Below are 16,034 nucleotides of genomic sequence, written 5' to 3'. Positions count from 1 at the left end.
AGGGTTGAGAAACAGTCTCTGTCATTCAAATAAGTCAGTTCCGTGAACCAGGTGTGGCAAATATGATTGTGATTACGGTGGCCCGAGTTTTGAGCTCTAGTTAATTAACAGGGAAAGATTTGTATCCTGCTCGGAACAAGATTAGCTTCAGGATACAGTTGATTAGTCTTATGGCACAGTGTCAGCCGTACTGACGGAACATAGTCGATTATTACGTATTTTCGCTAGTTGTTCTTACATGTCTGGGTGGGCGTCTGCTGAGCAGAGTCACCAAGTAACGGAATGTAAGTATCGCTTTGAGACGCACGCATAGTGCTGTCCCAAACCGAACCGGCACCTGCGACTGACCGTCGCGTCCTCAAGCGTCCCTCGTGTCCCTTATCCTGTGCCTCACTAGACCGAAGCGCCATGAGTTCTATCTCGTGTTTAGCGGCGGTCTCAAGCATGCGTTGTTTGCTGTAGAAGATGACAAAGTTGTTGATGATTGGGTGGATGGGCAAAGCGATAGCGATAACGCCGCACAGAAAACTAACAGCCGCGTTACAGCGACCGAGCGTAGTCTTCGGGTAGATGTCACCGTAGCCAACGGTCGTCATTGTAATAATGGCCCACCAAAAAGATTGGGGAATGCTGGTAAACATGGTGTCTGGGTGGCTTTGCTCCATAGTGTAACCTAAAGCGGAGAACAGGAAGATTCCCACTCCCATGTACATGAGCAGCAAGCCTAGTTCTTTAAAACTGTTTTTCAGAGCGTATGTGAGGGTCTGTAGACCCGAGGAGTGACGAGCCAGTTTAAAGATACGGGCAATACGCATGATGCGTAGAGCTTGAATGGCCTGTTGCACGTTGGCTAGCTCCATCACGGCCGTGTTCAGATGGGTCAGAATGAGCACCAAGTAGAAAGGCATGATGGCCAAGAAGTCAACAATGTTCATGAAAGACAGCATAAAATGAAGCTTGTTTGGAGAGGAGATCAGACGCAACACGTATTCCACCGTGAACCAGCCAATACAGACCGTCTCGATGGTCTCCAAGGTGGGATGCTCCATTGGGTTGCCCTCCTCATCCTCTGACAGGAGTTCTGGGATGGTGCCCACACACAAAACGACAGAGGAGAGGAGGATGAGGAGGAAGGAGACGATAGCAATAACGCGAGCAGGCAACGAAGACTCTGGTTTCTCCACGAGCTTCCACAACATTGCCTGGCATCGCTGGCTCGCGCTGGCTGAGGGGTCACCCTCCATATCGTCGAGGATGGTCCGGACCTTCTCTGCGATCTCCGCCAGCTCGGTCTCCATCTCATTCAGACTGCTCTTACAGCACTCGTCCAAGAAGTCTGGATCGATCCTCCAGAACTCCATTTCCTTCATAAAACACATCGGGCATATACCTCGTTTCATGTGCACTTCTCCATAGTAGTAGAGTTCAGTAATGCATTTGAAGGAATCTGGGTCTCTGTCAAAGTAAAATTCACCTCTCTCTGCGTCGTAATCATCACACAAGGCAGAAAGTTCACCGGAGTTCTCCGTAACGTGGTTTGCCAGCTCGGCTAAACGCGTCTCCGGATAGCGGTTCAATACATCTCCGTACAGCACCTGTTTGACGCCGCCGACATTCACCACAATTTCTGTCTCTTCGCTCGCCTCTGAGCCGCTACAATTGGCGAAACGCGCTCTCGATATCCCCCACATTTGTGTCAGTATAGTCCGTACTACTGAGTAATTTCGAGCGGCTTTTAAATCATTTACGCTTTTGTACAATTGTAATTTACTTTAAAGTAATTTGAGAAAATAAACCAACAGTTTCATCCAAAAATAATAACTTATTTTCCAGCTGAAAGTTTACCTTAGGTGCCGTGCTCGGACCTGACTGACCGCTTAATTCTCAGGCGGTAAAAAGAAAGGGCAGCGTGTCTCCGTCTAGGTCCAGGAGTTCAGCTGTGCGCTCTGGCGCGCCTTCAGCCTTATAGTGAGAGTAACTCCGCGAGGTAATGAACAAAAAAACTTCCAGTGAAAGAAGATGGCGAGTCAGAGAAAGCGGGAGAGTGAGTGAGTGAGTGAGGGAGAGAGAGTGAGAGAAAGACACTGGGTGGGAGGGGCAGGAGGCTTACAGTAATAATTTATCCTTTACAGATATTTCACACATGTAGACTTAGTCGCTGAATTGCTCATCCGTTCTTTTCCAAATCTTTGCGACTGCGAAAACCCATCAGCGCGCTATATTAATATAATTTATAATATTTACTGTTAAATCCATATAACTATGATAATACCAGAACGTGACCTATTCTCACTACGCAGCTCTTAAATTGTAACGGCTCGTGACACCTTGTACCTATGCGATACAGAAACGTTCTTCAGTATAGAAGACAGTGCGTAATTACGCACATCCTCTCCTTGGTTGCCGATTGTCGTTTAAAGTGTCTCCCTCTAGCGAGAGCAAAGACGAATTGCGTCGTTTGAAAACAGTCTTACCATTGTATTGCAGCACTCTCAGATGATTTGTTAGTGATTTGACTCGTGTGATCTGAATAAAAACGTCCGTCTAAATTTTATGGAACCCACGCCTCCCCTTCTCCCTTTTCCAAGGAACCAGCGATAAGGAGACACAGACAAAATCTCACTCTCTCACTGGAAAGTTGTTTATTTTTAGACCTTGTAACAGCTGTAACTCAACAATGTTTTGCTTTATTTGGTACAGCCTGAATTTCTTTAAAAAATGATTACGCCACACAGTACAGACATGTTCATTTATGGGCAAAGTGGACCATCTGTGGGACTTCCACCTCAGCGTGCACCTATCAGACAAAGCCAGGAGAAAAGATGAATCTGTAGTTTGCCATGGAGCAGACTACATCTCTCTCTCTCTCTCTCTCTCTCTCTCTCTCTCTTTCATCTCCTCTGTACACACACACATACACACATCTCTCTCTCTATCTCTCATTCTCTCTCTCTCTCTCTCTCTCTCTCTCTCTCTCTCTCTCTTTCTTTCTCTCTCTCTCTCTCATTCTCTCTCTCTCTCTCTCTCTCTCTCTCTTTCTTTCTCTCTCTCTCTCTCTTTCTCTCTCTCTCTCTCTCTCTCATTCTCTCTCTCTCTCTCTCTCTCTTACCTTGGGGATGTAATGTTGGTAAAGTAGCATTTTGATTTCCGTATTCTGTTGTTTCAGGTTCTTGGTTTCCTCCAACAGTTTGGACCTTGCCATCAACTCAGAACTGAAATTGCAATCAGCCAGTCAGTTAAACGAACTAACTGACAAACTAACTACCTGACAAACTAACTACCTCACAGGAAAAGAAGAGAACAATATGGAACTATGACGACAGTGTAAAGCTCAGTGGCTGACAGTGAGGTACATTGTAACTGATAGTTTGGTACATTGTAACTGACATTTAGGTACATTGTGGAAAATCTTGTCCTTTTGTGCTTCTTGCTTTCATCATTTTAAGATAAAATGGCTTCAGCAAATGAGGCAGGACCGGACTGTCTGTGTGACTAATTGATATGGAAATCTGGTTTAAACCAGTCCTGATACTCACTGGTACATGTTGAGTGCTGCCTCTAGCGCAGCCCAGAGCTTGAGTTTAGACTCTGGGATGATGTTGGCCAGACTTTCCCAGTATTTAGCATCTTCTGCTTCATCCCTTCCCTCCAAACTCAACCCACTGTGCTGCTGCTGGGACTGGCCCTTCCTACACACACACACACACACACACAAGCACACGCATATACAGACATATACATGCATGCACACACACATAAACACACACATACATGCAAGCACACACATATACAGACATATACATGCATGCATACACACGTGCGCGTGGACACACACACAACACACGCACACACATACGTGCACACCATATGTACGCACATGCACAGACACATACACACAAGGAGAGAGAGGGAAGGAGTAAGAAAGAGAGGATGTTTGAATGACATTTTGTTGAAATCTGGAGCTTCTGTGAGGGAAAATGTTGTAGTCAACACACCTGGATCTGCAGTGTTGAGCAGTGAAGGCTCGTAAAGCCACCAGCACATCGTTGGGGTGGATGAGGTCAGAGGACCCACCTCCTGCTGCCTCGTCACGACCACATGCCCCGCCCTCCACCTCACAAACCAATCACACAGGGAGGAAAGCTCATCGTCGGGGACAACAAAAAAATGGGTCTTGTGGTTGTGGTTGGCAGTCACACGTGTTGTAACTCTCAGAGTAACCACTTTGGGAAACTGTCATTGTCAAAGGAAATTTTGGCATAAACGACAAGGACGATGAATTAGAACAAAGAGTCAGTGTTACCTCCTCCTGCTCCTTCAGCTTCTGTTTGTATTTCATAAAGAAGTCTGTCATTTTATAGACGTCCTCTTCATTCTCAATCCCAATAGCCTGCAATCAATCAATCCATCAGTCCATCCATCCATCAATCAATCAATCACTCAGCCAGTCAGATTAGACTATCCAGAGTTGCTTTTAGCATGACAGCAGCAGCAGACAGAGAGAGAACAGAGGCAGAGCCCTGACTGGTCCAGATGCATTGAAACAGTGCAGTTACACTCACCGAGAAGACAGAGTCCAGCTTCATAAGAGACTGTTCGTCTTTCTCCACTGGGGACAGCAGCTTCAGCAGCTTATCCTCAATCAGAAACCCCTGTGTGAGAGACAGACAGACAGATAGATAGATAGATAGATAGATAGATAGATAGATAGATAGATAGACAGAAAGATAGATACATACATACATCAACAGATACATACAGTACATACATACATACAGACAGAGAGAGAGAGAGAGAGAGAGAGAGTGAGAGAGAGACTGTGAAGAAGAAATATACATCACAAAAGCTTCATGGCATGCTCAAGGCTAGAAAACATAGCTTAGACTTTGGTTAAACATCAGGTGATGTATAACACTTCCCACACGCACCAGTCACTGATGCTTTCTATAGTCAAAGGCCTTCACACTAACACTAACTCACTGTTAACTCACTGTTAACGCACTGTCAGCTCACTGTTAACTCACTGTTAACGCACTGTCAGCTCACTGTCAGCTCACTGTTAACTCACTGTCAGCTCACTGTTAACTCACTGTCAGCTCACTGTTAGCTCACTGTCAACTCACTGTCAGCTCACTGTTAACTCACTGTCAGCTCACTGTCAGCTCACTGTTAACTCACTGTTAACTCACTGCTAACTCACTGTTAACTCACTGTCAGCTCACTGTCAGCTCACTGTTAACTCACTGCTAACTCACTGTCAGCTCACTGTCAGCTCACTGTTAACTCACTGTCAGCTCACTGTCCGCTCACTGTTAACTCACTGCTACCTCACTGTTAACTCACTGTTACTTCACTGTTAACTCACTGTTAAGTCACTGTCCGCTCACTGTTAACTCACTGTTAACTCACTGTTAACTCACTGTTAACTCACTGTTACTTCACTGTTAACTCACTGTTAAGTCACTGTTAAGTCACTGTCTGCTCACTGTTAACTCACTGTTAACTCACTGTTACCTCACTGTTAACTCACTGTTAACTCACTGTTAAGTCACTGTCCGCTCACTGTTAACTCCCTGTTAACTCACTGTTAACTCACTGTTACTTCACTGTTAACTCACTGTTAAGTCACTGTTAAGTCACTGTCCGCTCACTGTTAACTCCCTGTTACCTCACTGTTAACTCACTGTTACCTCACTGTCAACTCACTGTCAGCTCACTGTTAACTCACTGTTAACTCACTGTTAACTCACTGCTAACTCACTGCTAACTCACTGCTAACTCACTGTCAACTCACTGTTAACTCACTGTTAATTCCCTGTTAACTCACCGTCTCATCACACAGCAGTTCCAGCACCTGCTTCACCGTTTTGCCATCCACTCCGGCACCTTTTCTCTCCAGGCCTCCGGAAGATTCCACAACGTCTTGCTCCGCCTTGTCCTCCTGCTCGTCAGCTTGCAGGGCTTTGGCCGCGGCCTGTCGCGCCGACGTCTGGGCCGGGTGCTGCGTTACCGTCGGTCCGGACTGTTCCATGAAGGGCATAGGCGGGGGGACCCACGTCAGGCCCAGCTGCTGTTCGTGAATGAGCCGGTCCACCTCCAGAACCTTCCGGACCAGAGCCTTGACTTCTTCCTCATTCATCAGCCACACATCCTCAAACCTCTTTGCGTTGACGGCCGCAAAATGCCTGCGCAGACAGGGAAATCCGGCATTTACACGCTGTGTATGTTGAGGAAGGAATCCATGCATGCGCGTGCTTTCGGAGGGTGAGAACACTCACTTCATTTTCTTCTCTACGCGTTTGTATTGCTGCATGTTGCGTTTGTAGTCCTCCGTCAGCGATTGGTTTTCCTCCCGAGACTGTTTCACCTGATTGGCACACTTGCCCTTCAGGTTGTTAAGAGCATCCTGCATTCTGAGGTGAAAAGAAAAGCAGTAATAGGTCCAGTGCAGACATCAAAAAAAAAAAAAGAAAAAAAAAGGATTTTCCCAACAGCCTCTCCCATGATGCATTTCTGTCAGTAATGAAAACAGGACAGTGACAAGGACAGGGAGATAAGAGCGCTGGGAGTACTGGGACAGGACCCAGTCACTCAAATGCTTTTAATCCTTATTGGACCTCAGTCTGGTCCAGTTATCAGTTCTCATGGAGACTCCTGTTAAAAGCTCAAAGAGACCTGTTAATGGATGAGTGTTAGCGTTCCCGATTTTATTTGAAAATTCAGTGAATAAAACAGAATGCTCGCTTTAAGACTTTAAAGAGCAACAGCAGTTAAAAGCTTGACGGGTAGAACAGAGTGTTTGTGTGTGTGTGAGAGTGTGTGTGTGTGTGTGTGTGTGTGTGTGTGTGAGAGAGTGTGTGTGTGATGTATATATGTGTGTGGCGTGTATGTCTGCGTGTGTGTGTACGTGGGTGTGAACGTGTGTGTGTGTGTGTGTGTGTGGTCAATTTCTTCAGGGTGTGGAATAAAGATTAATCAGGATCACCTGGTGATCTTGCGTTTTTGCACAGACATAATGATGGTCTTCTCCTCATCGCTGTTCTTCAGCATCTGGTAGTTATAGTCCAGTTTCTCCTGATTGAGCTGGTGGATGGCTTTCTCCTGCTGCAGCCTCTGTTCTCTATCCTAGACACACACACACACACACACACACACACACTTATCTTTACTCACTGATACTAATAACCGTGATGTTAATTCAACTGAAAAAAAAAAGTTATTTTAAATTTATTCCATTAAAACACTATTAAAATTAACACCTGTCGTTATTAAAACATCTTTTTTTTCCCCCTCTGGAAACACACCTCCACCTCCGTCTCCAGTTTGATCTTGATAATGTTAAACTCCTCGGCGTCTTCTGCTCTGAGCTTCTGCAGCAAGTCCCCATATTCCTCCACCTGCTTAATCCTCTGCAACAATAGCTCCATCTACAGGTTAGGGGTGGGGGGTGGGGAGGAGAGAGGAGGGTTGGCGTTGTTTACTATTCATCTCTTAAACTCATACAGCCAGACTCGGATGAGTCGTTCCTGCGCACAGGTGAGACTCGTTGGAATGTTTTTCTAGGACGTTCTGAATTTTTTTTTTCCCCCCTTCCCCTCACCTCTTTGTCCCGGCGTTGCTTCGTTTGTTGTTCCCAGTTCTCCTTTTTCTCCATCAGCAGAGCTTCCTGCTCGTCCTCGAAGGAATTCTGTCAGACAACAAAATTCAAAGGACAGAGGATCTGGGTTTTTTTTTTTTTTTTTTTTTTTTTTTTCCCGTGTCGTAAAAAGAGAGAAGGGGATGTAAACAAGCTTTTCGGTTTTGCTTTGTAGACGGGGGATGAGGTACTGTTTGCTTACAGTTTGATGGATCATGACTTTCCGTGGGTGTAATCATGTTTTATTTTGTGACTTAATGTGTTTTGTTAGTGCATAAGTGATTTGAGTTTCAGGTCTGAATAAAGAGGGTTTTGTTTTTTTCTTTCTTTTAAAGTCAGAGAAGTCTGTACAGAAGAGAACTAAATTACTAGGGGCTACTACACTCAGTACATCGCCCACACAGACGGCTGAACAAAGGATTTTCACAACTTACTCCTGAAAAACAACAAAATAAATTTCGTGAGGATTACATTTAAGTTTCATCAGTTAGTTAGGCCTTAACTCCTGCTATTGAACTTGCAGTATGGGAAATATAGTCAATATAGACATAAACAGACCGGATTTTAGATATACTGAGTAATTTATTGCTTATATTATTATATTATTTTATTATATTTTATTATATTATATGATTTACTATCGTGTAAGTGTAGAAGTGTAACACTCTGTTTATTTTCCTCAGGGATTAACAAATTAAAATGAACAGTTAGTGAAGAATGGATACTAGTGTGTGCTTGGGATTAAATGTTTTGCATGCAGTTTATTGAAACACCAATAGGTGGCAGTGTACCTCGATCTGATCCAGCTCCTGTCTGTAAGACTTGATCAGAGTCCGAACCTGATCCTCCATTCTTGCAATCATAAGGTCTACATCTTCAGCCTGCTTCTTTAGGTCCTTTACATAACGCTCGTCAAATGCCTTCAGTTCCTACACGCACATGCGCGCGCACACACACATACACACACACACACACACACACATTCAGTGTAGCAAATAAACAAACAAATGAACAAAATTAATTTGTGAGCATGTCTGTTTATGCTCCCTCTCTCTCTCTCTCTCTCTCTCTGTGTGTGTGTGTGTGTGTGCGGCTTTATCTACCTGTTGAAGCTCATTGATAAGTTGGTTTTTGTCGGCGATAAGCTGAGCACACAGCTGTTGCTGGCTGCTCTGCGCATCTCTCAGGTCCTGAGGCAGCTCTTTTGTTTTAGCGATGGTCCATTTCTCATTGATTTCCTGAAATTTCTCATAACTCGACTTGCCCTCATTTTCCAGCTTTTCAAGCCTGGCAAAATAGTCAGGGAAACAAGTGAAACGTTGTTATCAAATTAAAGAGCGCAATCTACTGTTTCACTGTGTGTGTGTGTGTGTGTGTGTGTGTGTGTGTGTGTACCGCAGCCTCCGTGCCTCCTCCAGTTCTTTTCTCCTTTGCGATTCTCTGGCGTCCGTCGCCACCAGGATGTTAGTGACCAGTTCTGTACCATTAGTCTGTAACTTGGTCATACGCTGCAGGACGGACACAGACACATTAAAAACGTGTAAGCATAGGAGTAAGTTTAGACTAATGATAAATCCGCTACTAAAGTGATACATTCAGAAATCGGGCATCAACTTGAATAAGTTGAGAAAGAATTGTTAGCAAAGCATCATGTAGATTTGCCTTTGAATCCACTCACCCTCTCGCTCTGTTCCACCTGTACCTGGCTTTTTCGGACCTCTTCCTCGACCACTTTCGGACATTCCTGTCCAAGTTCCTGACTGAACACATTTATTGATTTAGCAAAACAACGATTAAGTAATTAAATAAACTAATAACTTTAATTCTGAGAGGTTTTTCTGTACATGGGTACTATGAAACACTGTCACAGAAGCTGGTTGACGACTGGTTTACCGTTTCTTGGCTTCGTTGCGGGTGCCAATACGGAGGCGACGGGCTGTTATTCTCTCCGCTGCACTGTCACTGTTCGCTGCGCCCTGAGCCTCATACGAATTGCCAGCTTTCCGCATTTTACACACAGAAGTATTAGAATTAAACGAAGTTAATATACAGTCTCAATTACTGATGGCTATGTTCTGTTATATCACGATTTTCACGACATCAATATGGTAGAAGTTAGTCACAGCCACTGCGGACTTTGTTGTGGTTTACGTTGCTATGACAACAGTTGAACAGCGACCATTCAAGATGCTGCACAGTTGCAATTATTCCAAATCGTTTTTCAGTAAGAAATCCGCAGAAAAAAAAGAAACGTAAAAACGAAAATGCACATTATTTTGTGTTCTTACAGAAATGGGCTCGCGTCTGATTGTGTTCAAATCCTTGGTATCCTTGTATCATCGGTGGGATACATAAACGATCAAGTTACCTGTGGGCTATCGTAGATCACACTGGCATTTCCGTAGCACTCTTGTGTTGTAACATTTAACAAGTCCGCGTTAAACAGTTCTAAAGAGGAAAAATGTGCAGTATTAAAAAGAGAATAGTGTTTCTCATTTACTGATTACCATAATCCACCCTGTTATCATGTAATTATACATTATCATTGTTGCTGTCGTTACAAAGTTAACTGCCACACTACAAGTACAGTACTTGTTTTTTTTTTTTTTTTTTTTTCTTTGTGAGTAGGTTGGTCGATGTGTCTCACGGCCTGTCTGGCCATGTGTAGTTGTCGACATGTCGTCTCCGTTTCAGTACAATGACCACTGAGAGAACAAAGAGGAAGAAAGACGCAGCCGTAATTCACATGGAAATTACTATGCTTCACCGCAGCTTTTGGGTCCTATGTGGTAATCAGAGATTGTCCATCTTTCTCATTCTGTCTTTTTCTGTCTATTTTTGTCACATGTTGTCTCTCTCTATCTCTCTCTCCCTCTCTCTGTGTGGACAGACAGATGGATCGATAGGGAGAGAGAGAGGGAGAGAGAGAGAGAGAGCATGTGTGTGCGTGCGATCTCAGCGTAGACCAGTCCCGACCAGACTGCCTCTCAGATCTGGCTTGAAGCAGGCCTCATCTGCTGAGAAACTGATGTGTGTGTGACTGCAGTGGAGATGGACTTTCTCACTTAAAAAAAAAAAAATGAAGCAGTGTAACAGCTAGCCTTCATTACACTTTATTCCCTCATTACCCACATTTAAAGGGCTGAAAAGACTGCTACACTAAGGCTAAGTGAATTCACTTTAATAGTAGATTATGGATAATACCGTCTGGTTAGAGTGTTAAAACCAGGGTGTTAATCTCCTTATGTGGTCACTGTGAAGTCAAGTGAATAGTAAGATTTACTCTGGTGAAGATTGCTCATAGTAAATTCAGCTGTGTTAAATGAACTCTCCCGGTGTTTATATGGTCCGAAACCATTCAGATATAAACACTCTCAAAGCTGATTCAACATTGCTGCCCTTACACAAAATATCTGTTTAGCTGATTCAGAAAGGGAACTCTGTCAGATTAATGAACTATGCGTAAGGATATCAGTTACTGGTTAGTTAGAGCAGTGATTTGACGATTTGAATTGATGAAGAAGAGCAGTACTGCTCTATCATTCAACGTCACTGTAACATGGAGACTGTGGCCAAGGCGGCTGCATGACCTTTGAACTCGTGGACTTACGATTTATATGAATGCACAGTAAAGCTCACTTTGGGTCTTTTTCTTTTTTTTTTTTTGGTTTAGCATTATTGCAGTGTGTGTGTGTGTGTGTGTGTGTGTGTGTGTGTGTGTGTGTGTGTGTGTGTAAAAGAGTGTGTGATCTGGATGAGAAGAGCTGCAGTAAGGGGATTAGCATCCTGAAAACGTCAAAGAGGCCTTTATACCTTTATGGAAGAGCAAGGGGTTAGAGAGGCAGAGAGAGAGAGCGAGAGCGAGAGAGAGAGAGAGAGAGAGAGAGAGGAGAGGGAGACTTGGCAAGGGAAAGGAAGGATTAAACACACTGGCTTTGTCCATCAGCGACTGTCGTCTGTTAAAAGCTTAAGGGGCTGTAGATGAGCAGAGAGAGAAGAGTTTTTTGAAGACATCTCCGCTTCTCTGTCTCGATTCGTTTTCATCTCTTGGCCTGTTACTTCGAGAACTGCCTCTTGCCCATCCATTTCACAGAAACACAGAACCCAGATTCTGGAAAGGAGGTCCTGGAAGAACAGAACATAGAGGAAAAGCCGAGAGAAGGAATTGGAATTGGTGAAAGAAACGAGAAACGAGAGTAACGACCGAGCAGGGACAGCTGAAGGATGAGTCTGGACAAGGAAAAGTTAGATTTTCTCATGAGGAGTATGGAGGTCCTGCTCGCCGAAGTGGAGCAGCTGAGGGGACACTGCAACCATGGGAACGTCGAGCTGAGCCGACTAGTCGCTCAGCTCCGTACGGAAAACCGAGCCCTCGCTGAGAAATACGACGCGCTCGCTCAGGAACTCCAGGAAGCGTTGGAGACCGTCGAGGAACTACAGGACACCAGATACGCCTTCGAAGCTAAAGAGAGACAAGCTGAGAAACTCAGCCGTCAGCTGTGAGAAGCTGGGACACGCTTGGCGAAAGCTTTAGGGTTGAAAAGTTCAGCCCAGGAGAGACAGGAAAGATTTCCAGCAAGCTTAAGAGAAATGAAGTGATACAGATATAGACCAGACCCATTCGAGTGGCTTCAGACACAGGCAGGACTCTGAAAGAAAAATTTAATCCAGCATCAGATTTTATGTAAGGACGTTTGTTTTCGGTTTTTCTTTTGTTTTGTGGAGCTAAATGTTATTCATCTTGTCACTGTGCTCTTTCAAAATCCCTTTTTCAAAAAGTCCATAAAAAGGTGTTGGAGACTAAAGTAACTGACAGACAGGAACACCAGAGAAACGTATGTACGCTGACAGAAGTAATCTGGTAATGGATTGGGTAATCTGTGAGGTCACATCCTGTCTGCGGATGTACAGTTGAAGACGAGAGTGTATAGATGTGACACGTTACCTCTGTTGTGTGTATAGAAAAAGGTTTGCATATGAAGAGTTTGGAACTGTTACCGCTGGTGACCACGTTGATGTCTATAATTAGCTGTCTCATTGTCTACACTACAGTAAACTCCCTTTCTCTCTTTTGGTGACTCGCTCTCATCTTCTCATTCTCTCTCAGTTTCTCTTTTGTATTCTTTCTCCCAACCCTGCTCTCACACTCTCTCTTTCTCGCTGTTTATCCTCTCCACTAGCTTCCTCCCTTTCTCTGTATCAAATGGGCAAATGGGATGCTGCTTCAGTTACTATGGTAATAACGATTGCATGTAATAAACAGCCAAAACCTTGACATCTCAGTGTCATTAATCGGTTTCTGTCATTTATATGCCATGTTTCTATGTCACTAACCGTGATCTGGATGAATGCTGTTAGCCTCAAATCTCTTTCTCGCTCTCTCTCTCGCTCTCTCTCTCTCTCTCTCACGCACACACACACACACACACACACACACGCAGAACACACAGCAGGATGGTCTGTCCACACTGAAACCATCTTGGAAGAGATCAGTGTCCGCTCAGTTTAGCAGCTCCATGGGATTAAGCCTTCCTTCCTGCTGTTTGTCCCTGTGGATGTGTGAAGCTACTCTCTGCTCTGTTTTCTTCGGAGGAATGGAGGTGGGAGAGCGTCCAGCTCCGTTTTGGATCTGAGGCTGGCACTCTCTGCTCTACCCTCAGAGTGCAATGCTGATGCTTGTGTCTGTTTAGGGGGGAGAGAGAGAGAGAGAGAGAAGGAGAGAGACGGTCTAAAATAAGCACCTCAGAACCACGGATATCCCCCCATAGATCACACCCCGTGATTTAATGGTTTGTGTTTAGTGACAAGTGGTTTTGTGATCAGTGCCTTGGGGAAGATCTATGGTCCAAAAGAAAAAAAAAAAGAAAAAAAAAAAGATCACCCTCACCACAAAACTTAAGGCACCATTTTCTGCGATAACGCCTCTCTGTCCCAGTCTGTCTCTCTCTCTCGCTCTCTTAGCATTTTGACCACCGGCCAGTGGACGCTGACCACTGGCTGCCAGTAACAGAACTCCAATTTATGTCTTCATTAACCCTTTAACACTTTCAAAAATGACAGGGCATGAAAATGACATTAATGTTTTAGTATGGGCTCCTTTCACTGTCCTTTTACTGCACCAATACAGTAACGAAAGTGTAATGTCAACTGAAATCACAATAAAGGAACATTTACAGTATTCAGAGAGAACTGTCAGTGCTCAGCAGACGTAGAGTTTTCCAGTTCTCATATTCAAAACAAACAATGTCACTGTATTGTTGAAATGCTTATGGAGGCGGATCATCTCAAGCATTTCTGTACAGGACAAAGACGTGATTAAAATCTTGGAGCAGCAGGATTGCCGAAACGTATGGATGCTCAACGCGAATGTAAACTTAACCTAGGTGCTCCGCGAATCACCCGGTGTATGAATGAAGTGAAGTTTATGTAAATGAATGTGTTAATTCTCTTTGTCTGTGAAAGCCATATGTTAAACTAAAGTGAGTAGACAGCGGATTGAACGGAAGGGGTTAAGCGTAACCAAATGCCCATAGTATGTGTGTGTGTGTATCCACGTGCATGCTTGGTTGAGTGTTTGTGTCTGTGTACATTTATGTGTGTGTGAGGACGTGGGCAGGGGATGGATATTTGGTGTAGGGTAAATTGAAGTGACGATCAGTTCGTTTTTGCAGTGACTGGAGTAACATCTGTCTCTCATTTTACACGGCAGTCGCAGAGTGAAGGTAAGACGCTGATCCCTCACACCACATTAAGACATAAGACTCGTATACTAAGAATACAGACATAAGACTCATATACTAAGAATACATACAGACTTAGCTCTGAACTTCAATATCTTGAATTTAACTCCATTTGTATTTTTGTACAAATTTCAGTTAAGATATTAAAATGAAAATCATTAAAAAAAAAAAAAACCTCAAAATTTCGGACATATGTGACAATGCAAGAAAGGAATACCTGTTCAGGAATCCTTGTTCAGACCTGTTTTTTTTTTTTATAATAATAAAAATGAATATTATTAACTAGAGTAAAAACTTTTTGATATTTTTAGGAGGGAGCGATATACCTGGTCTGTTCTTGAGGTTATGGGTGAACTTATTTGATTCTTCATGCCTCTCACATAGTATGTACGTGTGTTTCTTCAAATGTGTGTGTGTGTGTGTGTGTGTGTGTGTGTGTGTGTGTGTGGTCTAGAAGATGCTGCTCCTCCTCTCAGTCCTGGGGATCCTGCACCTGCTTTGCGCCCCAACATTCTCTGTAAGTAACACAGGCTACATCTGAAGTGTGGCCACATCCTACTCATTTTAACAGAGCTTATGGAGCAGGGCTCAGTTACGCCCCTCTTAAAGATGATTATAGTAGATGAGTGGGTACGGGGATAAAAAAAAAAAAAAGCCTCATTAGATGTCCACTGGAGGATGTTATTCTGGTGCAGAAATTCTGCGAGGCAATTTTGGTGGTCACAAACCATCAGTTTAAAAGTCTTTTTTTGGCAGTGGAGGAGTGTGAAATGAATAAATAGACGAATATGATTCGTTTTTTTTTTTTTTTTTTTATGGTGCAGCAAGTCTGAATGTTGCCAATATTACTGTGGAGTGTGGGCACCAAAGAGACCTACTGATTAAATTCATGTCAGACTCTAATGAGACTTGTTATTAAACCTCTGGATGATGAAATCATATTTTTTGTCTGCTCACTAGATTTTTGTTTTTGGTGCCACTGTGTGTGTGTGTGTGTGTGTGTATGTGTGTATGTGTGTGTGTGTGTCTGTGTGAGAGCGCACATGTGCGTGCGTGCATGTGTGAGTGTGTTTACTCGTGGTTTTCTGCACCATCTCATTCTGAGGGAAACCACTGTGGAACACTGAGAGAAAGATACAGGGCAAAGTTTTTTTTGGGGGGGGGGGGGGATTAAAAAACACGTTCAGAATATTCCAGAGTTGGATGTGGCCTGTGAAAGAAAGCTGGACGTGCTGTACATGTGTACACATGCTTTAGACATGTGTGTATATTTTAAACATGTCTAGAGATGTATATAAATATGGATCCATATGCATGTTTGTTCCTAGAGCTGAACTGGTCCACCAAAACCAGTAACCAAAAGTATTTTGTGGGGTTTTGCATGGTACACAGGAACACAAATATAAATATATGCATATTGAAAGACCAGTGAAGCTTCAACTGACTTGTAACCAAAGTGGAAAACAATAAACAATAAACAACAACAACAAACACCAAACGTTACTGGAAACTAATGATACTCAGCTATCATTCAGTGTATAATTAGGCAGAAGAAATTTTCAGATGTCTGTCCAGGGCTGTTTGTTGGTATGTTGGTACAGGATGCATCATGTCGTTTACATATAACTGCGTAAAATGCTCATTTTTGGTGCAGCTAC

General features: G+C 43.6%; 3 protein-coding genes across 3 annotated transcripts in view; 1 reads left to right on the top strand and 2 right to left on the bottom strand.

The window, feature by feature from the left end:
* Window positions 1-224: 224 nt before the first annotated feature.
* On the bottom strand, window positions 225-1,691 carry kcnf1a (potassium voltage-gated channel, subfamily F, member 1a). Its single transcript, XM_030770848.1, has one exon. The coding sequence runs from the start codon at window positions 1,689-1,691 to the stop codon at window positions 225-227; it is 1,467 nt and encodes a 488-aa protein (XP_030626708.1).
* Window positions 1,692-2,746: 1,055 nt separating this feature from the next.
* On the bottom strand, window positions 2,747-9,645 carry drc1 (dynein regulatory complex subunit 1 homolog (Chlamydomonas)). Its single transcript, XM_030770847.1, has 16 exons — window positions 9,530-9,645; window positions 9,315-9,396; window positions 9,032-9,144; window positions 8,740-8,923; window positions 8,428-8,565; window positions 7,601-7,687; window positions 7,305-7,427; window positions 6,986-7,125; window positions 6,279-6,413; window positions 5,828-6,185; window positions 4,563-4,652; window positions 4,288-4,390; window positions 3,996-4,080; window positions 3,537-3,689; window positions 3,110-3,212; window positions 2,747-2,797 (listed from the first exon to the last, which is right to left on the bottom strand). The coding sequence occupies exons 1-16, from the start codon at window positions 9,643-9,645 to the stop codon at window positions 2,747-2,749; spliced, it is 2,061 nt and encodes a 686-aa protein (XP_030626707.1).
* Window positions 9,646-14,833: 5,188 nt separating this feature from the next.
* paplnb (papilin b, proteoglycan-like sulfated glycoprotein) overlaps window positions 14,834-16,034 on the top strand; it is a 6,257-nt gene continuing 5,056 nt past the window's right edge. Inside the window, exons 1-2 of the mRNA XM_030770846.1 lie at window positions 14,834-14,893; window positions 16,031-16,034. The exon at window positions 16,031-16,034 is cut by the window's right edge and continues 106 nt beyond it. Of these exons, the coding sequence (XP_030626706.1) occupies window positions 14,834-14,893; window positions 16,031-16,034 (64 nt within the window). The remainder of the gene's footprint in view (window positions 14,894-16,030) is intronic.

This window comes from Chanos chanos, chromosome 4 (genome assembly GCF_902362185.1).
Source record: "Chanos chanos chromosome 4, fChaCha1.1, whole genome shotgun sequence".
In the NCBI taxonomy this organism is placed as follows: Eukaryota; Metazoa; Chordata; class Actinopteri; order Gonorynchiformes; family Chanidae; genus Chanos; species Chanos chanos.
This window is presented reverse-complemented; position numbering and strand designations above follow the sequence as displayed.